Source organism: Hipposideros armiger, unplaced genomic scaffold (genome assembly GCF_001890085.2).
Source record: "Hipposideros armiger isolate ML-2016 unplaced genomic scaffold, ASM189008v1 scaffold_658, whole genome shotgun sequence".
Taxonomy (NCBI): domain Eukaryota; kingdom Metazoa; phylum Chordata; class Mammalia; order Chiroptera; family Hipposideridae; genus Hipposideros; species Hipposideros armiger.
The window spans coordinates 558,925-584,174 of NW_017732008.1; the positions used below are offsets into that span (position 1 = coordinate 558,925).

Sequence of the window (25,250 nt, forward strand, 5' to 3'; positions counted from 1 at the left end):
ATACTTATTTCACATCTGTTAAAATGAGATCCCAATTATCTGATATTCAAAATAAACTAAAAGAAATAAGATTCAATTACCTATATTATTTAATAAGTATGAAATGTTGTCTTGCTTGTAAATATCAACTTTGTTGAAAGTTTGTTAATGATTCAAACTATTGAAATTTAATTTCAAGAATAATGAATACTATAAATACTATAAATACAATATGAATTTATAATATAGATACCCCTTGCTGAATAGCTTGCAATGGGTCTGAAGTAAAGCAAATTTCTGCTAAGTTAGAAATCTTTTACGTTTGTTCTTTCTTATGGAATTTGAACATTAGTTTTACAGGACACACAAACAGGATGCCTAGAACCTCACAGAGTACCAGGTCTAGCAAATTTAATGAACAGTGAATGCCTATCGGTTTTATAACTCTGGACATAAGACTGTAGGTCTTGTTTGTTTTGCCATTAGAGGACTGAAGGATAGGATACTCCAAAATTACTAAAGTTTGCAACAGTTTGTTGAAAGAATTAGAGATGGAATTAATACATTAACTGAAGAAGCATTGAAATGAATTATGAATCCTGATATACTTGTACACATTGAAATTACACAATAGATGGGTTTGGTATATAATTAATTTGGCATCAGATTCTCCATGAGTTCTCATCTCAGTATGTTACAGTCAAAGTAAAACCTTAGCTTTAAAATGGGTAAAGAAGAGAAAAGCAAAAGTAGAGATGGAATTTGGGGATTGGGGGTGGGGCATTAAAAGTAACATGGAAAATGAAAATAATGTAAACCAATATGGATGTTATTCTAATAGTAGGTGATGAAGTATCAGATGCAATCAGTTAGAGGAAGCATAAAAAATAAGAAGAAACATTTTTGGCAAAGTTTGGTTAGATAACTAAAAGATCATAAGCAATCTTTCCTAGCAAGAGGTCCAACATTAAAGTTTTTTTTTTTTTTTTTTTTTTAGCTGAGCCATCCTGCCACCTGTTGGCAGCTCAGCGGCAGCTCAGCTCAGGCCTTGAATTGAACCGTAGACCCTGTGGCTCAGAGCTGACACTCTTGAGCGAGCTCTTAACAAACTAAGCCACTCATCCAGCCCTAAAGTTGTTTTTTCTAACACAGAACAGTGCTTCATAGGAATCAGATCTTCTAATAAGAAATTTCTGTCTTACTTAGAGATGTTGATTGTTTTATTCTTTATTAAATCATAGATTAAAAATGTGAGGCCCTGTTGAGTAGAATGTTCTAGATGGAGAACCTTTGTACTTTTAAGGAATCACTGTGTATGATAGATGCATAGATGCATTTCTTTACTCTCCTCAGAGACTCCTTAAGGAAAGGTTGCTATTTCTCAAGTGGTGGCCTGCCAATAACCACGTATGTGTTGCTACAGCATGTGAACTGGTCATACTGATTTATTTTGAAGATACAAACTAAGTAATTTTAGGTTTGAACTTTTAATGAAAATCTTCAGGAATTCTAAAAAGTACTTTCAAGGTTTCATTGTGTACATTTTAGTTTTGTTTTTACTTTTTCTAGTCCTACTAAGTCATTTCTGATGTTTTGAAATTATGTGTTAGTGACATATCTTATCTGTTATAATGCTTACTACTTTGATTTTCATTTTCTCACATTTGTCATTTATATATATTTGATACAGTTGTGATCAGTTATGGAAATTTGTAAAATATTTATTGAACATCTAATATGGCCACATGATGTTCGAGGCCCTTGGGTTTTAGCAGTATATGAATTTCCGCTCTTAAGAAACTTACATCACATGGAGAAAGAAAGGGAAATGGATAATAAACTCATAAATACATGAATAAGTATATTTAAAAATTCATATATGTTATATGCTATGAATAAAATAAAATAGAGCATAATAGAAGAGAATGAGTGGGAGCTTTTTTTAAACAGTTATCAGGGAAGCCCTTTCTGAGCAGATAGCATTTGAATTGAGACTTGAATGGTAAAAAGTTAGTCAATGCAAAAAACTGAAAACAGTAACAATACCTTGTACCTGAAAGATAATGAAAGAACCAAAAAAGCTGGAAATGGCATTGAAGAGAGTCAGGGTTTAGGTTTATAGGGCTCTGTGGGCCATGGTAAAGATGTTTTTGTTTGTTTGTTTTTTAATTGCAATAAGAAGTCACTCAAAGATTTTAACCAGAAAATTTGGTGTTCATCAGACTGCTGTATGTACCATGGCCTATAAAGAAGGCATAGTGAGGTCCCCAAAACTGGCTAAGACACTATTTCAGTAGAGTAGGAGAGGAATAAGGGGAAGTTGGTCTAGAACAGGAATTGGCAAACTTTTGAGAGCCTCCAGGGGTCAGCTATCTGCGGCTCGTGAGCCACATGTGGCTCTTTGGGTACATCCATGTGGCTCTGAAGTGAAATTGAAAATGAAAATAAAACTATCATAGTTTCATTTATAAAAATTTTAAAGGATATTATTCGCAGAATGGTGATTATGTAAAATTTATTTATGGCTCTTGAATAATTTTTAAATTGTTGTGAGGGACAAGATTGGCTCTTTCACGGGTCAGCAAACATTTGAGATGGAACGTACCCAAAGAGCCTCATGTGGCTCCCGAGCCGCAGTTTGCTGACCCCTGGTCTAGAATTCCATCAGTTGAGGTGATGATTCTAGCTTGATTCTTCATACAATTTGGAAGTAGAGCTTGAAGGGTTTACTGATGGTTTGTTGGGAGCTGTAGAATAAAAGAAGGATCAGGATTATGTTTCAAGGTTTGATTCTGAGCATCTAGGGGGTGGTATCATTTTCTGAAATAGGCATGACTTGAAGGAGGTGAATGATAAAAAGTCAATATTTCACTTTCACTCATGTTAACTTTGACTACTGGACAACCAACTGGAGATGTTTATTAGATGTTGAATCTAGAAATCTGGAGTTCAAGAAGGAGGTCTGGGCTTATGGTATGGTACTGAATGAAAAACGTTTGCTCTTTATCTCTCATTGTTTGGATTGTTGTTTATTGTTTTAGTTAATAGACCCAATATAAATTTGCTCAGTGTAAGTTTATGGAATAGTTTAGTTTTAGCCAAAGAAACCAAAATAAGAGACTATATATATATATATACACACATATATATCCCAAACCCTTTTTCACTTAAAACCAATTCCTCATATGTATGCTGAATGAAGACCACTTCCATTTTTCATTTGCTCATACTTAAATTGACAAGCTAGTTTTTTGCTTGTACTTACAAACAAAATGCTTCCATGTCTCCTAAATTCTGCTCCAGTGGTTCAATCATAGGTTCCCTTTCTGCCAAATGAAATAGCCTTTGATAGTGCCCATATTACATACCTCTGTATCACACTGAAATTGTGGAAATCTTTTCATTGGTTTTAGAAATTGGGCCTTTATTTATACAATCATTTAGATACACCGAGAAATTTCCGTTACTTGACTGTCCTGTTTGCTTTTTGCTGTGTTCTAGTGGTTTGGCAATAGATTAGAGGTTGGTTTTCTACCATTTGGTACTTATTATCTAGGAACAATCTGATTTCCATTTATTACATTCACATGGCAGCAATGCCTGTATTTATATAAGAAAAAGGGTTTATTCTGCCCTCCTAGCCTCATGATCGCCTCCAGAAGATTGTTCCATTATAATATGTGGGCATAGCAAGTTAAATCAAAGTGTTCCTCTTGATTCTTCTATATCTTTAATATATATATATCCCAAACCCTGGGTGCTTACATTTTACATTTCTGGCTATAGAAGTCTTCAACCAAATCAAACTATTGCCAGGAAGTTAAATGAACAAAATTGCAGTCCTAAGAAATACTGGACTTTCTATTGCTGAGTAAAGTAAATATCCCCTTTTCTATTAAGCCAAGTGGTACTGGATAAAATTTTGCTTTTACATAATGAACTGTGTGGCCACTGTTGAGACTTGATAGGACATTTATAACCCAATGTATGCCTATCATTTCAGGTAAACAAACCTGCTTCTTTATCATCCTCTAGTGTTTTCTCAGCTACTTTTGAATTAAAGAGGGACAAGAGCAGATTGTGAGAATTCTAAATTACACAACAAGCCACACGTGAATCTTTAAACAAAGGCACAGACATTTTAAACATGAACATTCATTCAAGAACACATTCGGTGCCCAGAAAAAAATGATTACTCCACAGCTTCACGTTTATAATTGTTACTTGCATAAAATAGGATGCTAAAGAAGTAAACCCTGTCTAATGGGAAGAAAAATATATCCCATTCTAGTTCAGTACTGACCCGGAGTACCTTTTCAAGTCAGTTAATCTCTCCTTATTTTTGTTTTTCTCTTTGAGATATGTAGATGATTATATCCGTTCAACTTGCAAACTTCTCGTAAGAACATAGAATAAGTCTTACAACTAATAGACCAATGCAAACAAGCTGTGGGTTTAGAAAATCTGAAAAAAAATACATTCATGGTGCTGAAAGTTCTAAATTCCAGAAGTTGTTACTTTTAAAGCTTATTATATAAAAAGTGATATTGAAAATGTGCTGTAACAGTGAACTTTGAAAGTATGAATCAGCATGGTAATATAGAAAGTATTGCTAGAACATTCTACATTGCCATTATATTTCCCATCTTTAGTGTTATTTATTATGTACCAGTTTTTCAACTAGAAAAATTTGTTTTCAATGTCTATATTTAAAATATATATATATATATATATATATATATATATATATACACTTTATTTACTTTTTAAATTTAATTCTAAGTAGAATGTTGAACCTCTATTTTAATAATTATGATAAATCATATTTTAACCTTAAAATAGTTTTACATTTTAAAAGGGTCCTTGGAGGTTTATATTGGCAAAATAATAGCATAAAATAAAATTTTGGTATCATTCTAATATTTCTCTAGATATTACCACAGAAATATTTACTCCCTAATGCATTTTTTGTTTAAATGTGTTTAATATTTACTGATATCATTTAAACCCTAAAACATTTTACTTACCTTTGTTGTCATATTGAGGCAATGCTCAAGGTTGAAATAGTCACTATACCCTAAATGAACCAAGCCACTACCTACTGAAAGAAAAAGCTACAAAACGGCAAAAACAATGAATCTCACATATGGTCACTCATTATTAATATGTCTTAATAACCTAACAGATTCTGCATAATTTACATGTAATTGCTGAGCATAGAATTCCTTATTCCTCATTCCCATTAGTATAATTCAGATCCTGTACACCTTGGAATTATGAGCATAAGAGATTAAACAGGGGTGCATGAACTTCTGTGGGAAAGTCCAAAATTTTTGGTTTCTAGCCATCTGTCAAAATACTGACAGAAGACTTAAAATAAAAATATCAAGCTGTTTTCCTCTCAACTATTTAATTTCTTGAAAAATAAATATTTTCTGCCAGCTAAAAATGGCAGCTTAAAAGTGACTAATTTCTGAACCCTTAAATTTAGAGACACCACTCAAAATATTATTGATGCCAAAAATGCCACTGTATGTCATTTAAATGCTATATTCACATGTTCTTATTCTTATTGAATACGCCTAATAGTTTGGCATGGAATTAAAAACTACTGAAATATATTCATATATTTAAATATACTGGGCTTAGACTTCACAACGGGGTTTATCAAAAGCCAGATTTGTATTATCATTCTCAAAGTTCTATTATTAGTGTTGAAAAATCTCTCCAGTGTCATTGAGGAGCCAGGCTCCAGGCCAAATCTTATGTATGATCTTTCAGGCCCTATCATAGGCAATCACAAAGGCTCCACCTGGCAAGCCACCCTGGAGAAAGGTGCCTCCCCGACACTGGAGTTAGTGCACAGTATGGAGAAGGAGGACTCCACCACCAGGCCGGCCATGTTTATTTGTTTTTGTTTGTTTGTTTTTGTTTGTTTGTTTTTGTTTTTTCTCAAGATTTTATTGGGGAATTGGGGAAGGGCAACAGCCAAGTTATTGTCCTTCAATCTTAGTTGTGGAGGGTGCAGAAAGCTCAGCTCCAAGTCCAGTTGCCATTTAGCCGCCCAGCGGCAGCTCGTCGCTGCTCAGTTCAAGGTGCTGTGTTCAATCTTAGTTGCGGGTGGGCGTAGCCCCCCATCCCATGCGGAAGTCGGACTGGAAACCTTGTTGTTAGGAGCACGTGCTCTCACCAGCTGAGCCGTCCTGCCACCTGTTGGCAGCTCAGAGGCAGCTCAGCTCGGGTGCAGCTCACTGGCCTATGTATGTGGTAATTGAACAAGCAACCCTGTTGTGCAGAGCTCGTGCTCTTAACTAACTGAGCCACTCGGCTGGCCTGTGGCCGGCATGTTTTTACCCATATCTACATTCCTAGCCCAGGCGCCTCCATTTGGAGGCCACCTCATTGGAGGCCCTAGCTAAGGCCTCTCTTGGGTGCATCTCCTTTATTTGGAGGTCTTGAAGACACCTTTCTCCTCTAAGGACTCGGTATTTAGTACTTTTCCTTCCCTGTCCTGCTGCCCCACCTCATCAGAAAAACCAGCAGAAATCTTTTGTTCAGGGCTTCCTCAGCAGAGACAATACCCTATTCTGCACTGATCATTCTGACTGTTGCCCAGTGCCATTCCCTGGGGAAAATGGGACACCATTGGAGCCATCACCTTCTGTCTGGGCTGTTTCTCATGTATCACAATAAATGAATAAAGACTGAATTACTACTTTTATTTTGGCTTGTTGTTTAACTTGATTGCTCTGACATCTGGCAGCTCAACTCTCCCCTGGCCTCAGCTCTTGACAATGGCTTTTCCATGCTGGAATGGAAATAGCTTTTTAAAAGTCATTCAAAGACTGATGTTCTGATCCAGTGTAGTTTTCTGCTTGCACACTGCCTTACTATTTATTATCTCTCTGATTTCTCTACATTCTTGACCGCTCCCTCTGCCCATCCCTGAAGCGTCTTACCATTTGGAACTCACTGCCTATAGAAAGGACATGATGATTGGCGTCAGTTTGTTTTGAAGTTTGGCTCTGCTTCTTACCTCATGTAGGAATAATTCACAGAATCTATGCGCCTTAATTCTCCTATCTTTGTTATAACAAGGGCATAGCATTGCTAGTACTAATACTTCAAAAGAATGTTTTGAGAATTAAATATAAAATGATGGTTGTCACCCATTTTGAAAATTCTACAAAGACATAACTTTGTACTAGACTTGACTCCTACTTCAATAACTTTTTTTTATTACTCTCCTTCCTTTTTTCCATCTCGTTTACACAGAGGCTTTCTCCAAAATACATCTTTAGGCTTTCCTCATTTTTCTCTCCATTGTTTTCTTCTTAAGTTCTAATGAATGCAATGTTTTATTTAAATATTTAAAAATGTAATATTTTAGTAAAAAAGTGGTCAAATTAAACAATCCAGAATCTAAGGACTGTCACAATAGGAAAATCTCTACTAAACTCTACTAAAACTACTTGTTCTAATTTTAGTAAAGTATTAATATTTTGAAATTATCCTTTTCATAAAATATCATTTTACAAACAAATTTTCATGTACCTTTTCTTTTCTCCTCTATGTTTTCTTTCTTCTCCTTAGTATATTTCTCTGTCCTTTCTTTACAGCTGCTGAACAAAATGTCTGATCATGAGCAACACGGGTTTCAGAGATGCTTATCCTCTTTCTGGCGTAGTAGTGATGATTCATCTCCCTGTCTAAATATTTCTTCCATTACTATCACTCCTGTCAACTCGACTGATTCCAGACTATCATTGGGACTGTTAATACCACCACCTCCTAAATGTGGCCTTCCCAAGCCAGTCAGTGAGAGCAGCATCCCAAGACCTCATGTAATTTGCTAAACAGAAAATTATTTTTATTATCCCACTTATTATTGTTTTTAATTCTGCCAAAATATATAATTTATAGTAATGAAAACAATCAGGTATTTCTTGAAAAATATGATATGATCTGGGGCCTTTGTGTGCCATTGTTTCTTGCTTTGATTACCCAGTATCAGACCTTACAAGTAGAATGTTGATGGTATACAAACCCACAGAAAGATGATAGAACAGGTACTTCAGAAGACCCTTAGATATGGCTGTTGGGAAATTAGGTCATTGGTGATATTGATAAAAGCAGTTTCAGTAGACTTTAGTTCATAAAGAGCAAAGTCTTCATTGATTTTAGTTGAGGATTGAATGAAGACATTTTTGGTTGGTTTGTTTTGTTTTTAACTACAGTAGAGATTTGAGTATCTTTATATCCTGAATAGGAGGAGAAAGATGGAACCAGGGGAGATAGAGGGACAGGGCGATTAGGAGAACAGTATTCCTGAGCAGGAGGAAAGTGCTGAGGGACAAAGTTGCCTGGAAGTATTTGGATAGTATTTATGATCAATAAGGTAAACAGATAGGTAAAAATAGAGAGATCACAGCAATTTTCCTGCATGCAAAATTGTAGTAAGAATTATGTTAATATCAAAACCATCACTCTTTACACACAAGCAGCCTTATTTTTCTTCACTATCTTAGTCATCTGTAAATCAGAAAAATAAATGTATTCTGAGAACTCTAATTGTAATGTGAACCACTCTAAGCAATCTCTGTTCATGTTCTTATAGGAAAAGCAATTTTTTTCTCACTATCACTCTCCAAAATGTGAATTCTTTTTTTTTAATATATTGTGTGTTTGTGTTTGTGTGTGTGTGTGTGTGTGTGTGTGTGTGTGTGNTGTGTGTGTGTGTGTGTGTGTGTGTGTGTGTGTGTGTGTGAGAGAGAGAGAGAGAGAGAGAGAGAGAGAGAGTGAGAGAGAGTAAGTGTGTGTCTTTTTCACCCCTGAATGACAAAGTAATGCTTGTTTCATTCTTACATAACATCCTGGCCCAGACAACTTAATGATTTTCATGGTATATTTAGTGATTATTTATTTCTTTCACAAGGTAGCTATTGTAGAAATTTAATGAAATCTTATCCAGGACTAAAAGGCACTGCAATGAATCTAATACTTGGCTGTCACTGTAGTTATAAATACAAATTAAAATGTACTGTACTCTAAAATTTTAAGAAATTGTTGTCAATTGCATTTGAATAGTTACATTTAAAAAGATACATCACTTATGTTCAATTATTTCTGTTTAAAACTTACACAAATATAGCACTGAAATCATATTTTATGTAGTCTCTAACATTTTCAATTGTCTGGTACAAATGGCAATTTCTACATATACAAAAAATCCAATATATCTTATATATCTATCTAGAATAGTGTCATCACGATGTTTGCCATCATCTTCGAAAACATGTTTGCTGACATTTTCTATTGCTTTCTTACCAATGAGCATTAAGCATAATTGGTTGAACCATAATATACTGACAAATTCAACTATTTTTTATTCAACTGACTTTGTTGTTTATATATGTTTTATATGTATTGATATATGAAATATTTAGCATTATAATGTGTCTACATGAAATACTACCCTAATTCATATTATCTTCATTGCAGGCAGGCAGTGTGACACCTAAGTCACCCTCCACTGACATCTTTGATATGATTCCATTTTCTCCAATATCACACCAGTCTTCAATACCTACTCGCAACGGCACACAACCACCTCCAGTACCTACTAGATCTACCGAGATTAGTAAGCTTTCTAAACAAATCAATATTCTCTACTGCATTTGTGTACCTTTTAAATGTTTAATTAATGCTTTATGTGAAATTATGTGTCTTAACAAGCTCAGTAAAATGTTTAATTACTAAAGTATTATGTTTGTATATATAGCAAATCAGTTAATTATATTTTACTTCATAATTCAGAGTATACTACAAAAGACATCACTATTTGCATTTGAAACTCTTATGAAAAACAGTTTGGTATAGAATTATTTACATTTTAATACAAATCACTTCATTATATTTTTATTGTGTTTGGGGTTGTATTTTTTTTTTTTTTTTGGTAGAGGGCAGTTTCACTGGCCCTCATATGTGGGATCCGAACCAGGGCCCTCTGGTGTCCCAAGCCAGCTCTTAACCAACGCGCCACTCGGCCGGCCCTGGGGTTGTATTTTTAATGTTTTAATTTAATGATTAAAAGCAATTCTAATGGTAATTCTTTAATGATTTTTGACATGTTTGATAGAGCTCGGTTTAAACTTTTGGTTATGAAGTGTCTGGATAATCTTAGTTGAAGAAATATGTAAATCTATTCATTCCATGATTTATTTGTTAATCCTTTATAAGTGTTCTTTCTTTGATATCTAAAATGTTACAAATGCGTTGATTTTCTGATTTACCTTCTGTATATCTAGAAGAAACATAGAAGTCTCTTTGTGATGAATTAGAAAACATCTAACAGATTGCTCATTTTCAATATCTTGACTGTATTTTGATCTGTGTCCTATCACAGAAACTGAAAGAATGGTTTGCAATGCCATGATCAGTCATGATATCCAAGTGGAAACTGAAGAAAAGGGAGTTTTACATATTATGCTTTATTGCATTGTCTCTGGTTCACATTAAGACACTTTGAATATAACTCTGAAGTTCTAGCTTAAGGCTTTAAAACATGTCAGGGCCTTATAGTTGATTCATTTCCCCTTGTGGAACTTAACAGAGTATATTGCACATGTTAAGTATTCATTTAAAGTTTAGAGAGCTAATTTGTAGATACAAAATAATAACATTAGTAACTTTATAAATCAGCTTACAAAAATATCCATCGCTGCATAATTTGAAATTTATATTTAAATCCCTCTGAATATATTTTGTGTCAGTGCTAAATTAAGGAAATGATCTATGATAAACACATCATAGTGTGTTTTTAGAAAATAGTTGCCAATATCCTGATAGCCTAATGGGGTATTTTATGTCTTTATAAGTGTCTCATCTCTCTTTGTTTATTGCTGTTTTTTACTTTCTTGGACTTCATCATTAATTTATTCACTCATTTATTTAATTCAGTGGGCATTTGTTTAGCATATGCACTAGATTTATGTTGCATGGTAGAATATGAAATATAACTTAGCAATATATCCACAATAGAGGATTTTAATTCAAGTTGAAATATAAATTGAGAAGAATGAATAGATTTTCAGATATTTAGAAGAAATAATCTATTAGGATGATGACTGAGAGTTCAAAATAAATATGATTCAGGGTTTTAGACCAAATGTTATTAATGGGGAAACTAGGGACAGAGAAGGGAGAAGTACAGTATTTTGCTGTGTGTAATGCATACTTTTTTTGCCCAAATTTGTGAGGGAAAAAATAAGGATGTGCATTATACATAGGCAGTGCTAATTCCATATTTATATAAATGTTTTTAATTCTTTTATTTATACTTATGAGTTAAAAGTGTAACTCTAGAAATCAATAACGATATCCATATGCAAAATAATACCCTGGAATATGATAATTGGTTTTGTTGAACATATAATGAACTTGCAACAATGAAGACTTCTTGGCCTTCTATGATGCGTAAATATCATAAATTTGTTACCAGTACATAAAATATCTTGTACTTTGTATCTGTTCTTATTTTGTAATTATTTGTTACATAAAATTTCTTGTACCATAATATGTTAAAGAATAAATGCTAAAATTCCTTTATAATCCAAAAGACAAGTACCTAAATGTAAACAAATACAAATTTGAATTAAAAATTTAAAAGGAAAGGTTTTTTTCCCCCGACAGTTTGGGCCAAAAACGAGGGTGCACGTTATACATGGGAGCACATTATACACAGTAAAATATGGTAATGAGTTCTGTTTTAGACATCACTGAGTTTGAAATGCCTTTGGAGATGATCAAATGGTTTTATGGAATTTATTAATGAGAAACTGAAATAATATCTTGCTACATTTTTTAATGTTTACCTATCTTGAGTACCAAAGTTTAGGAAATGCAGCAATATATAAATAGGTAGATAGATAGACAGATAAATAAATAGATTGATAGATATGGAGTCCTGGTTACCACTATACTATCTATAATATATCTATACTAGTAAATTAAGGACAAATTGTCCAACTCAGTTTTAATTGTAAAATAGTCTTAAACTCCAATGCAGTGGGTTTTAGTAATAGAGCTTTTTATTTAAATGGAATCTTAAATTTATTCTCTTCATTTATTCTTCATTTACTAAATCACTTTTTTTCCATTTAGAACGGGACCTGTTTGGAGCAGAACCTTTTGACCCATTTAACTGTGGAGCAGGGGAATTTCCTCCAGATATTCAATCAAAATTAGATGAAATGCAGGTGAATATCAGATTGGTCCATAAATGGTTTTTCGTTTTAATACAGGATGTTATACCCAAACTACCCTTTCCTTGAGTTATTCTCGCTATTAAAACTTACTTAAAATAATTTCTTTAAAATAATAATATACACTTAGTACTAAAAATACTCATACATATGTTAAGGATAAGGTTTTGTTTAGTTCTTGATACAATTTACAATGGCAATAAGGTGGTTCATTTTCTTTTATATGAAATTGCATGGATTCTAATGGTTCATTATTTTGAAATCCAAGAATTTAAAGGTCATTACACTAGGCTTATAAGATTTGATCTGAATCTTAACAATTATGAACTTCAAAATAGTGAATGGGTAGATGAAGGAAAATCTTTGTAAGACTCAAATCAGTCGCTCTTAAAAGAAGCATTGTAGCTCCAGTTCATAACTTTGGGGCGCTTATTGAAACAGCAGATACCCATGACAAGTTATTTAGGAATTTGGTTCAGTTGGAGTTTCACTTCTTTCTCTCCCTTTTAGTTTTCAATTCTGAATTGTTTTGGAAGTTTGAAGATACTGGTTTTAAGAGCTATTTAGAATGAGCAATTAATAAGTAGTCTTAGAAACTCTAGAATAAAGTCTTTTGTTTATATTTTCCCTTTACATTTTGGTGAAGTTCTTATAGCCTAGTTTCTATCAATGACTATATGTAGTAGAATGCAAGCAGAGTCAATTTATCTGAAGCTGATTGAAATGAGGTGGAAAGAGGAGTCATTTCTATTTATTAGACCTGGGTTAATACTCTCTATGCTTCATTTACCAGAAAAATAATAATGGTTGTATTCTGACCTTCTAACAACTAGTAAAGCACTCCTTCCTAGAAAGATCATATCAATAGCCCTCTGCTCACTTTGGACTACAGCTCTAAAGTAGTCTTATTTTCTAGGTACAATGTGATTTTCCTTATTGTTCTAGATATAATAAAGCCTGTACTTTAAAAGTTGGATTATTTAACATATGCCTTGAAGTTTTCAAAGAATATGTTAAAATAATTTTTTTCCAGTTTGGGTGATTCACATGAAAAATTATTTTAAATCCTCAATATTAATCTAAATTGTTATAACACTTCTTAAATATGTACAGCAAATTATAAACAACTTATCCTTGAAGCTCTTATACAAGTATTTCAAAAAATAACAAATTAAATAAAAGCAAAATTATAACACCTAATAAAATTAAAATTCAGAATTTTAATATAACAGGAGGGATGTGTTATATGACTGAGACTAAATCACCAATATCAAAGTTCTGTTGATTTCAGCATGTATTCTGCTTCATAACGTAGTTACTCCATCTCTTTGCTATATTTCAAATACTATGAAACTTGCCCTCAAACTATGCATGAATATTTAGGAGGAAAGTTTTATTTCTTGCATATGAAATCAATTGCATTCCTTTTTTATTAGTTTTACCCATTAGGCTTATACTACTTGGGTTTAATGCTTTTGTAAGGACAAATACAAATACGGCCACTGATGTGGTAGTATTTGTTTTCAAATGTTATACAAATCATAAAGAGTACTTTACTATTAATGTATTTTAGATTTTCACAAAATTGTACATTTTCTTATGAATTTTTAATGATAAGCCTACATCTTTATATTTTTGCGGGTACCCACTTTGAGAAATACTGTATTGGAATGATTTAATGATACGTTTGTCAAATAATGTTCAGCTGAGTTATTTTTGCTTTTATTTTAGTTTTTGGCATTTCTAATATTTTCTTAATATCTTTTTTATTCTTTTCTGCTTTCATGGTGGGTAGCGCCAGAGATGGTTGGTATATTATTTTCATAATAATTTTAAACAACTTATATCTTTTTAAAGCTAAAACCTTAAAAGTTGCATGCTTTAATAAATATCCAAACAGAAATTTCATATGGATTTGTCTATGAATTATTAGTTGAGTTGAAAGATTTTATAACCCATATTTTAAAGTTATTTTTCAATGACAGTCACTGTTGCATTGTCTACTTCATTACTTGTTTATTTCTTTGAGTCCAGGATTTACTTGAAAGCTCACTTTAACTAAAGTAAAATAATATGTTCACCTAAATTTTATGATGACTTTTGTTATTAAACTTGTTAGCCTAGTTAACCTAAAGCACACAACTATTTTTAATGTCGCATACAATGTAAAAAACTCTATACAATATAATGGGTTATATAAACCTCATATATTGAGTTAATAAGCCTAGTGAGATATTTGGCTTTCCTTTTTCATTTACAGAGGAAATCACACAAATATCTCTGGAATATACAATTTAAGTAGAAATGCTAAGCTGTATTTCATTATAAATGATTATAGAATTCGATATTTATTTGAAATCAATAATTTAGTTTTTTTCATTTGACATAATTTAAACTTATGGGTACATGTCACAGGCAGACAAATCAGTGTAATATTATTGATAGCCCAGAAGTATATCTTATAAGTTATAATAATTTAATACATTAAAAAAGAAGCATGGTAAGTCATGAATGGTGAAAGAATTATGCATTAAGTGGTGTTAAGTCAACTGGTTAATAATTTTGGAGAAGATAAATGCACAGCTGAAACTTACAGCAAATATTCACATACATTTAAGAAATATTAAGTAGCTTAAAATATTTGAAATTAAAGTGAATATCATCAGACTTTTAACTTGGAGAGAAAATTTTATAAGGGCATATTTATATGGATATACATAGTCTTTATAGAAGAACTTCTATAGTTCTTTTTAACTTTGTCTTTAAATATATATATATATATATATATATATATATATATATATATATATATAAAGTTAAAGTCAGTAGAAAAATGATTAGGAAACAGCAATCAACTGACAAATTAAAAAAATAGTTCACAAAAGAAGACCACAAGTAGTTAATGTACATGTAGACATGTTCAGTCTAATCAGAGAAAACATACTAATTAAGTAAAGAACTATAAATGCTTTTTGACCTAGCAAAGTACAAATATTTTCTTACTAATAATCAGTACTAATGCAAGTGTGGCAAGTACTCTAAATTATTGCTGGGCCAGGGTCAGTTCATAACATTCCTTTGGAGTGTAATTTGTTATTAATACTTGTATTTCTATTTTTCATCAAAAATGAATACAATCTGTGCTGAAGGAAAAATAATTATAAATGTGAAAACTCTATTAAAAAATCCAGCCAACCTTATTAAGTAATTGTAAAATACTGGAAACAAATCATATTAAAAATTAGTAGAATATTATATAGTCTTTAAATTAGTTTTATGGGGACTCAAAATAATATAGAAAGTTTGTTCTGCTATGATTAAAAATAGAAAATATATATAAGTAGGGTTATATATATTATTATCAAACTGTTTTAAGAATGTATAAATAGAAAAAAAGAAGACTCAAACTACCTAAGTCAACATGTTCACAATTTTTACATATGAATGATTTTTCTTTTTTTGATATGCTTTTCTCGCTATTTCAAAATAATAAAATGTAATTGGGCAAAATATTTCATACAAAAAAACATTAATAATATATTAATAATAAAATCATTTTTGTGTGATTTTAGTTTATGATAGAGTCCATCACTACATAAATTAAATAAATGCTCATTTTTATTCAGAAGTTTAAAATTCTAGATGATATGGAAATCTTAGATGGATTCAGAGTCCATTAAATCACGATTTATAAAATGAGACCTAGGAGGGAAGATCAGAAAAGTATATGGAAAACTTTATCTTAGGAGAAAAAAACCAAGGAGTCATAAACAATGTATCTGTTCATTGGGATGATTAAATTAATCTAGGGGGACTCTGAAAGGATCCTTATAAAGTCACCATGGAGATAATCTTGTAAGATACAAGCTTTTTTTTTAATTGAAATAGTGATTGAGTGCTATATTATTTTGATTGCTATTCAGCCTTTTAAATACTGGTAATACACTGATAAATAGCGTTTTTAGGGTCATTTAAGTTATACTTGTTTAAGTTCAAATGAACTGGCAAAAAGTGAATTATGTATGGCAAAATGTATGGTATCAAACCTTTACAAAGGTAGTACATATCCTATCTATTACATTTGCCTGCCTATCTATCATCTATCTATGTATCTATCATCTCATAACACTAGATGACATAATAAAAAGATCCTCATATAACCAAATAAAATATTTAAAGAACAGTTTATTTACAATATTTTCAACTTTAATTATAGACTTTTCTAAGTATTTGGCAGCTGTTTTAAAAATAAGCATAAATATAGCAAAAAATATTCTTATGATAAGAAGTCTTTTAAAAAATAATGGTAAGTACTCAGACTTTTACTTAGCTAAATGTAATTTGTATTCCAAGTACTGGGAAGAAATTTTGAAAAATCTTTACAGTAAAGGCATTGCTATGTAGTCTCTTTGCTGTAGACAAAATGAAGAGCAGTCTCTGAACATTACTAGACAATAAGATGTGGCTTGCAGTTTTATGACAACCTTCTTCCTCTACACAATGTTTACATTGGATTTATAATAACATAAGTACATTTAGATACCTGTTCTAAATGAAAGTGATTTTGGGAAATGCAAAATGATACACAGTTGGCTAACACACAAATAGTCTCATTAAATAAAACACACAAAACAGACAGGGGACAGAAGCCTTATTTTTGAGAGACATTTTTGTTTCCTTGGGAATAGACTGCTGTCCACATTGCATTTGCCAAAAATGTGTCACATGGCCACCCCTAACTACAAATTATTCCGTAAACAAAATCTCAGTTCCGTTATAAAGAAACAGTGAGATAGGTAGAGATAGATAGATAAATGTTAGATAGATAGATGATAGATTATATCTATAGATGTATATCTCTATGGAGAGAGAGAGAAAGAGAGAGAGAGAGAGAGACAGAGAGACAGAGAGAGACTGAAAGAGACTGCCACACTGCTTCTACAAGGAAACCTAAAATGTGGCCTCCAATTCAATTCCATTGATCAGTGTGAACCTTTGCTTTTCATCTCTTCTTTGTATGCCAATGTGCAAAGATTTACAGGCAAATGTGGGGATGGAGGGAGATGGTCAGACTGGAGATAGCCCATAGTTCAAGTATGTATCTCTTATGCAAAAAAAAGAAGAGAGCTTGGAGTAGAGAAAGGCAAACTTTTTATTTGCCACTAACTTTTAACTCAAAATTTTAAGGGTAAAAAAACCCAAAAACAACAACCACCTTTCACAGCATTTGTGTATTTGTTCTCAATAAATCGAAGGCAACTTAATTTCCAAAAACATCTAAAATATACTAGTTGGAGTGGGATTCAAAGCAACAACTTGCAGCTACACACAACTGCAGGACTAATAAAGGAAGCTTTCTCCATAGCAAAGGGACCTGCAGTCTGTGTTCCACGTGGGATATAATTTTGCATTTACCCAATGTATTTTACCAGGCTCTGGACAGTGGTAACCAGGAAGAAAAGGTGAAAACTAGCAGTCTATCTTCAACCATTCATCAATTTGAAGTACCTCAGTTGTATTTAAATATTACTTAAATTTAAATGGATATCGATCTTTAAAGCCAACAGAGGGATTTAAGAACGACATCTAGACTTTACTTAAAAAGAAACGTTTAAATCTTGAAACTACTTATTAATACTTCCATATATTTCTGTTTTATTTTGTCTCTCACGCATGCTCACCTCACATACATTTAAAACATTTAAAATGCTAATGGGTATAAAGATCCACCTGGGATGCACACCTATATTTGACAAGCCAACATTTGATATTTGATTATTTTTTAGTTGATCAAAACATGAAGATTTCAACCTCTGTTTATAGTCTCTTCAATTTACTGTTGTTTTTTGTTTTTGTTTTTGTTTCCTTTTTTGGTCATGAGCATTTCCTGTTTTAATGATTTTACTCTGTTTTACAGGAGGGGTTCAAAATGGGACTAACTCTTGAAGGCACAGTATTTTGTCTCGACCCATTAGACAGCAGGTGCTGATGTCAAGAACAAGAGGTCCTTATTCATGTTAAATTTATTTTGTCTACATATAGCATTCATTATTACTTTATGACAGGTATTATACATGTGCCAATATATGTATATTTTTAATATCTTCAGTTTCTGTAAATTCTTTTAGTACCACTCAGTGTACTGTAAAGCATACTTTTATGTTCCTTTCTCGTTCTGTTGTAGAAGAATTTGTAATAGAAAGACAAATTATCCAAATATCTACCTTGTGTCTGAGTTCTAAATAGTTAGCTTCTTGAAATTTGTGTTCATACTCCAGGCTGCTAGTTTAGTTTTGATTTTCCAAAAGCCATACCTTAATGATACCTTTCAAAGTCCTAAAGAGATATACCAATGGCAAACTAAATACTATATTCAAACTAATAAACATGTTACCATTCATTGGACAGATGTCATTTTATGTATGAAATCTCGTTCATATCATTAGGAAAATGTAAACTTTGACTATAGTGCCACCAGTTTATTTTTAGCAGGTGAAATGACAAAAACATAAATTTTAATAATAATTAAACCAAATGTATTTAGAGTATTAGTAAATGCACAGTAATAATGTTAGTTATTATCAGTTATACTCTAAATATTTTATTTATTTCATAAGTAAATATGGTGGGGGCAAAACTGAAAATTTGCTATTTACAAAACACAAAATTTAATTTCTAATAAGTTACATTACTAAACATATAACATTTAATCTGATGTTTCCTAAAAAAAGAAAAATTTGGAATATATACTGTCTATAACTGCAGTGTCTGTTAACCATATTTACTTTACAAAATATATTTTTTTCTCAAAATATTGTGATGCCCCATTAGTTTTGATACTTTAAAATCTATGGATACTATTCTTTATGAATCATCACTATTATTGAACAAATTTAATTTTTTATTGTTGTTGAAGTTAGAATCTCATTTTTCACAAAAATCAAGTTGTTGCTCTCTTTAGCCTTTAACATGAACAATAATTTTTACTGAATGCAACAAAAATTTATAGTCAAAATTTATAATTTGGTTCATCACATTTTAAAAAGTAAATTAATAAATGTCAACTTAGATTGGGGGGAAGTCTCAAAACCAGATTTTTAAAAAAATTTTAGTCATGGGAATTTTCTTCAAGTGCTAAAGGTACATTTTCACTAAGAGAAGAAATGAAATAGCTTATGCAATATTATATTTGTATGTATCTCCATAATGTTCTATGGTATATATAAGCCTTCTTGTTTGTTTTCTGTTATCTGCTAAGTTGTACCTTAATTAGATGGTAGTATATGTTTCAAAAAGAAGAGTCTTTATAATTCTGTTTGTCATATAGTATTTTGGAATTTGTATAATGAGGATGTTTAGAAGCCATATCAATGGCTTTTTTTTAACAGATAGAATTTGTATTTTTATTGTACTTTAAAAAGCTTTATGTAATAGGCATATACTTAGTCACCATTTATTATCAATGGTAACACAAATAGAGTACTAAGATGGTATTTGCACATGTTACTTTACCAGTTTTTAATGGTAATAAATTCTGCTACTGGCATGATTAAATAGTACATAATTATGAACATTTATTTCACCAGTGCATTTTTATGAAGATCCAGTTGAAAATTGTATTTCTATGTAAACTCAATAATATGTTTGATTTTGCTGAGAATAAATGATTTTAAATAAATTGCATAATTTACTCATTAAATAATCTTTAATTAATTTAGACACATTCTGAAGCTAATTACATGCCAGACTTTTCTGGTCATAAATTGGAGCCAAAAGGGCCGGCCGAGTGGCTCAGTTGGTTAAGAGCTCGCTCAAGAGTTTGAGCTCTGAGCAACAGCGGTTCGAGTCCAGCCCGAGCTGAGCAGCCGCTGAGCTGCCAACAGGTAGCAGGATGGCTCAGCTAAAAAAAAAAAAAAAAAAAAAAAAAAAAAAAAAAAAAAATAATAAATTGGAGCCAAAAGAAAGACAGAGAGAGAGAGAGAGAAAGAAAGAAAGAAAGGGCTTTAACTTGATTTCTTACAGCCCACACACATTTTAGTCTTATGAGCAACTACCATTCAGTTGTGAAAACAATGGACTTGATCCTGCAATGAGAGAAATCATAGTTTGGTTCTTTTCACCAGAAGCATCTGGTGCAATAAGTGAATTATGTAAATACGTCTTTTCTAAATTGAGAGCTTTTTTAGCCTAAAATAATACAAAGTGTGTCTTGGCTGATAGTCTTTAAAAGGTAGACTCGATAACAGGATTTGAGTTGTGGCTAATTCGAATGTCATGAAGTTTTGAACCTATCCAAAACACAATGTTAACTATTTTTAAAAACACACAGGACTCACACTCACTGTCTTTGCAAACCAATGAATAATTCATCCCTCTATTCAATAAAATTTATTTATTACTCTGTGTGAATAACATGTATTATGTGGGTAAAAAAACGTCTAGTAAGTTTGCTAACAGACATTGTTAAATTGAAGTTGACAGGATTCCTGTCTTCAGTTAGTTTATCGGAAAGGAAAAGTAAGGCAAATATATGAATTAGTAAATGAAAACCAATGTGTATTAAAGTACTCTGTGAGCCAAAAACTTCCTCAAGAACATTTATAGTTAACAATTTTAAATGTGGGTACCTAGCACTGGCTAGCATCTACAATGTTACTTATCCAGTGTGAAGCTTATCAGAACAAGCCAATGACAATAATTTTCATCTCTTCTTGTTTCTTCCGTTTTGGATTTGAATTTTTTTTCAAAAACTTGTAGTCACATTATGGTAACACATTTTCAGATAGAATTTCTGATGAAGTTCACGCTGTTGCATTTCTAAATACTGACTTTTGTTTCTCTTTTAGATGTTACTTAACATAACCATGAAAAAAACCCGGCTGTTAATATTTTTCTGTTCCAGTGTTTCCATATGTACTTCCAAATTCAATATTTATTCATGATTTTGGGTTTCAACCTCTGTTAAATTACTTGAGGAATCTTGGACTCAGTTTTGACAACCAAATCTCAGACTCCACCTAAACTACAGCCTTTATAGGCCACTAACACGCTGTTGAGCTGTGCATGGCGGTTATTATCCTCAGATACCTGAGTCTCATGCATGAAGCACCTTACTTAAGTTCCTCTCCTTCCTAGATAACCTCAGACAAATTCCTTGAGAACTTCCTCCTCCAACATGCATCTTAAATTTGACACAAACCTTAATTCTTATACACTTGTTCTATGTCTTCATCTCGTTGTTAAGGTCCAAATGTAACCCACTTCTGGAAATCTCTCCCATAAAACATACTTTCTCTAGAATTCATCCAAAGTAGGATTCCCTTAGTCTATTGAAGATACGATCTAAAATAATTTATGGTTTTCTATTTTCTTGCTTTCAAGTGAATTCTTATGAAATATGGCTGTTATTTAAATACCAAAACACTTCTCCTTTCTCTGAATTTGTTTTCATTCTAGTTCATGGATTCTATGGCCCACTACTTCAAAATCATAGTTAAATAATATACAAAAGATGGCATACTTAAGAAGGGGTTGAGGTTAAAGTCTCATTTCAAATTTTTCTCACATGATAAACTAAAATAACAATTTATTTCTGTATCACTAACACTGGATTTTTTTTGTGTCTGTTACTACCATAACTGTATAACTAAAATTTTTAAAAAACTTACCTTATTTACCTTAGCCACATTTTTGGCATTCGTTCAATGCACACTCAAAATTAATTGAGCCAAGCTTTTCCAGTTTGTAAGCAACTCTATCTATAGGCACTTTGGAACGTGCATTAAGGCTTTTATTTTTTTCTATTTTTAAACATTATTTATTGATATACCACCATAAAACATGATGATGTTGCATTTTTTTTACATTCAATATTATTTTATATAAATTTCAGGCATACAGCATAGTGGTTAGACATTTATATAATTTAAGAAGTGATCTCCTGACTAGTCTAGTACCTACCAGTCACTATACATAGTTATTACCATATCATTGACTATATTACCTATGCTGTATTTCGCATACCCATGACTATTTTGCCGCTATCAATTTGTACTTCACCTTTTTCACCATGCCACCCAGCCCCCCTCAAATCTATCAGCCCGCTAGATCTGGGACCCTTCTGACACCATAGGTAGTTATTACATTATTACTGACTATATTCCTTATGCTATACCCTACATCCCCATGACTAGTGTGTAACAACCAATTTGTACCTCTTAATCCCTTCCCCTTTTTTCACCCATACCACAATCCCCCTTCCATCTGGTAACCATAGAAATACTTTTTATACCTTTAAGTTTGCTTCTGTTTTGTTTATTTTGTTCTTTAGATTCCACATGTAAGTGAAATCATATTGCATCTGTCTGACATAGTTCACTCAGCACAGTACCCTCGAGATCATTCATGCCACCACAGATGGCAAAAACCCATTTCCTTCTGTGGCCAAGCAATATTCCTCTGTACATATGTGCCACCTCCTCTTTATCCATTCTTCCATCAACAGACACTCAGGTCACCTCCACATCTTGGCCATTGTAATCAATGCTGCCATGAACACATGGATGCACATGTCCCTTCAAAGTAGCGTTTTTGGGTTTCTTTAAATAGAAGTGGGATTATGGGGTCCTCCTTTGTCTTGTTATAGTTTTTGCTTAAAGTCTGTTTTGTCCAGTGTAAATATTGATATACCAGCTTTTTTTGTTTTTCTCATTTACATTTTTATGAAATACCTTTTTTCATCCCTTTACTTCCTATCCCTGTGTGTCTTTCAATCTGAAGTGAGTGTCTTGTATGCAGTATATGTTAGGGTCTTTTTTTCTTATCCAATCAGTCACCCTATGTCCTTTGATTGGAGCAGTTAGTCCATTTACATCGAAATAAATTGTTGATAGATATGTAGCTATTGCCATTTTATTATTCATAATTTTGATTTCCCCCCCCCCTTAAAAAGTGCCTCCAACATTCCTTGTAAATCTGGTTTGGTGATGATGAAGTTCTTTAGCTCTTTCTTTTCTGGGAAGCTCTCCATCTGTCCTTTGATTTTAAATGATAGCTTTGCTGGACAGAGTAATCTTGGTTGTAGGTCCTTGCTTTTCGTCACGTTGAATATTTTGTGCCAACCCTTCTGGCCTTCAAAGTTTCTGTTGAAAAATCAGCTGACAACCTATGAGAGCTCCTTTATAAGTTACTAGTTGCCTTTCTCTTGATGCTTGTAGGATTCTCTCTTTGTCATTAACAATTGCCTTTTTAATTATAATGTGTCTTGGTGTAGGCCTGTTTGGGTTCATCTTGTTTGGGACTCTGCACTTCCTGGACTTGTATATTTTCTTTGCTAGGTTAGGAAACTTTTCAGTCTTATTTCTTCAAATAAGTTACCATTCCCTTGCTTTCTCTCTTCTCCTTTTGGTCCTCCTATGATGCGAATGTTATTATACCTGAAGTTCCAGAGGTCTCTTAAACTATCCTCATATTTTTGGATTCTTTTTTCTTTTTGCTGTTCTGATTGGTTTTATTCTGCCACCTTGTCTTCCAAATTGCTGATTCAATTCTCCTTTTCATCTAGTCTGCTGGTGATTACTTGTAGTGCATTCTTCATTTCAGTTATTGTATTCTTCATTTCTGACTGGTTTTGTTTCATGGTGTCTATGTTCTTTTTCATGCTTGCTATCTTTTTTGTTTAAAGTCCTCACTAAGTTCTTTGAGCATCCTTATAATTGTTGTTTTGAACTCTGTATCTGGTAGGGTGCTTGCCTCCATTTTGTTTAGTTATTTTTCTGGAGTTTTTTCCTGTTTTCTTTTCATTTGGGACATATTTCTTTGTTTCCTCATTTTGGCTACCTCCCTGTGTTTGTTTCTATGTATTGGGTAGATGTGCTGTGTTTCCCACTTTTGGCTAGGTGGCCTTATGTGATAGGTGCCCTGTGGGGCCCTGATGACCTGTTCCAAGTGCTCCAGGAATGTCCCTTGTGTGGGTTGTATGTGCCCTCCTGTTATAGTTGAGCCTTGATTACTACTGGCACATCAGTGGGTGGGATTGCCTCTCTGGCTGATAGGCTCTGGGGTTTGGCCGCATCCACAGCTTACGGGACTGCTGTTCTGGTGGCTTACCCCACTGAGGGGATTCACCCCAGCAGGCCCTGGTGCCTGTTAAGACTGTCCTTTGTGTATGCCACTTGTGGGGCTAACTAGATGGTGCTCTGCTGTGGTCTGAAGCCAACCTTCTGGGGCTTCTTGGGAGGGGCTCCACTATAGTGCCATGTCGTCTACTACCCGTAACTAACTGGCCAGGGACTACCAGGTAGGAGCTACAAAGCAACCTGTGGTTGTTTGCTGCCTGTGCTAATGTTGGAGACATGTGGGAGAGGCCACACTGTGAACAAAGGATGGCTACCACCAGTACTGGGCCTACGGAAGCTCCACAAAAAGCCAGGACACTGAGGCCTGCTGCCACTTGCTGGCCCCCCGAAGATTCAGCCACTGATAAAGCCTTGTGTGATATGCTAGTGGATGAGGCAGGCTCTCAGGGAGTCATTGGAGTGGAAAGTGTTGTGGTCATCAGGTTAATATATATTCTGGTTTGGTGCCAGAGCTGATCCTGGAACTACTCAGCATTGAGTTCTGATAATTAAATTTGCGAACTTGTTGCAATGATGTTGCTAACCTTTTTTGCTAAAAAGGCTGTGTGAAATAAATGACCTGAATTTTTTACCAACGATTCATGGCTCTTGCATCATGACAATGCACCAGCTTACATGGCACTGTCTGTGAGGGAGTTTTTAGCCAGTAAACAAATAACCATATTGGAACATCCTCCCTACTCAACTGATTTGTCCCCCAATGACTTCTTTCTTTACCCGAAGTTAAAGGGAATATTGAAAGAAGACATTTTGATGACATTCAGGACATCAAGAGTAATATGATGACAGCTCTGATGGCCATTCCAGAAAGAGTTCCAAAATTGCTTTGAAGGGTGAACTAGGTGCTGGCATCGGTGCATAGAATCCCAAG

General features: G+C 33.1%; 1 protein-coding gene across 17 annotated transcripts in view; it reads left to right on the forward strand.

The window, feature by feature from the left end:
• Positions 1–20,072, forward strand: part of GULP1 (GULP PTB domain containing engulfment adaptor 1) — a 221,923-nt gene extending 201,851 nt beyond the window's left edge. For 9 of the 17 annotated variants that reach the window (XM_019626104.1, XM_019626118.1, XM_019626105.1 and 6 more), the window contains 4 exons: positions 7,599–7,823; positions 9,481–9,619; positions 12,142–12,236; positions 18,160–20,070. In XM_019626104.1, the coding sequence (XP_019481649.1) occupies positions 7,599–7,823; positions 9,481–9,619; positions 12,142–12,236; positions 18,160–18,231 (531 nt within the window). In that variant the 3' untranslated portion in view covers positions 18,232–20,070. Of the gene's footprint in view, positions 1–7,598; positions 7,824–9,480; positions 9,620–12,141; positions 12,237–14,037; positions 14,049–18,159 lie in introns of all 17 variants that reach the window. The other 8 variants (XM_019626112.1, XM_019626114.1, XM_019626116.1 and 5 more) reach the window with 5 other exon arrangements.
• The last annotated feature ends 5,178 nt before the right edge of the window (positions 20,073–25,250 follow it).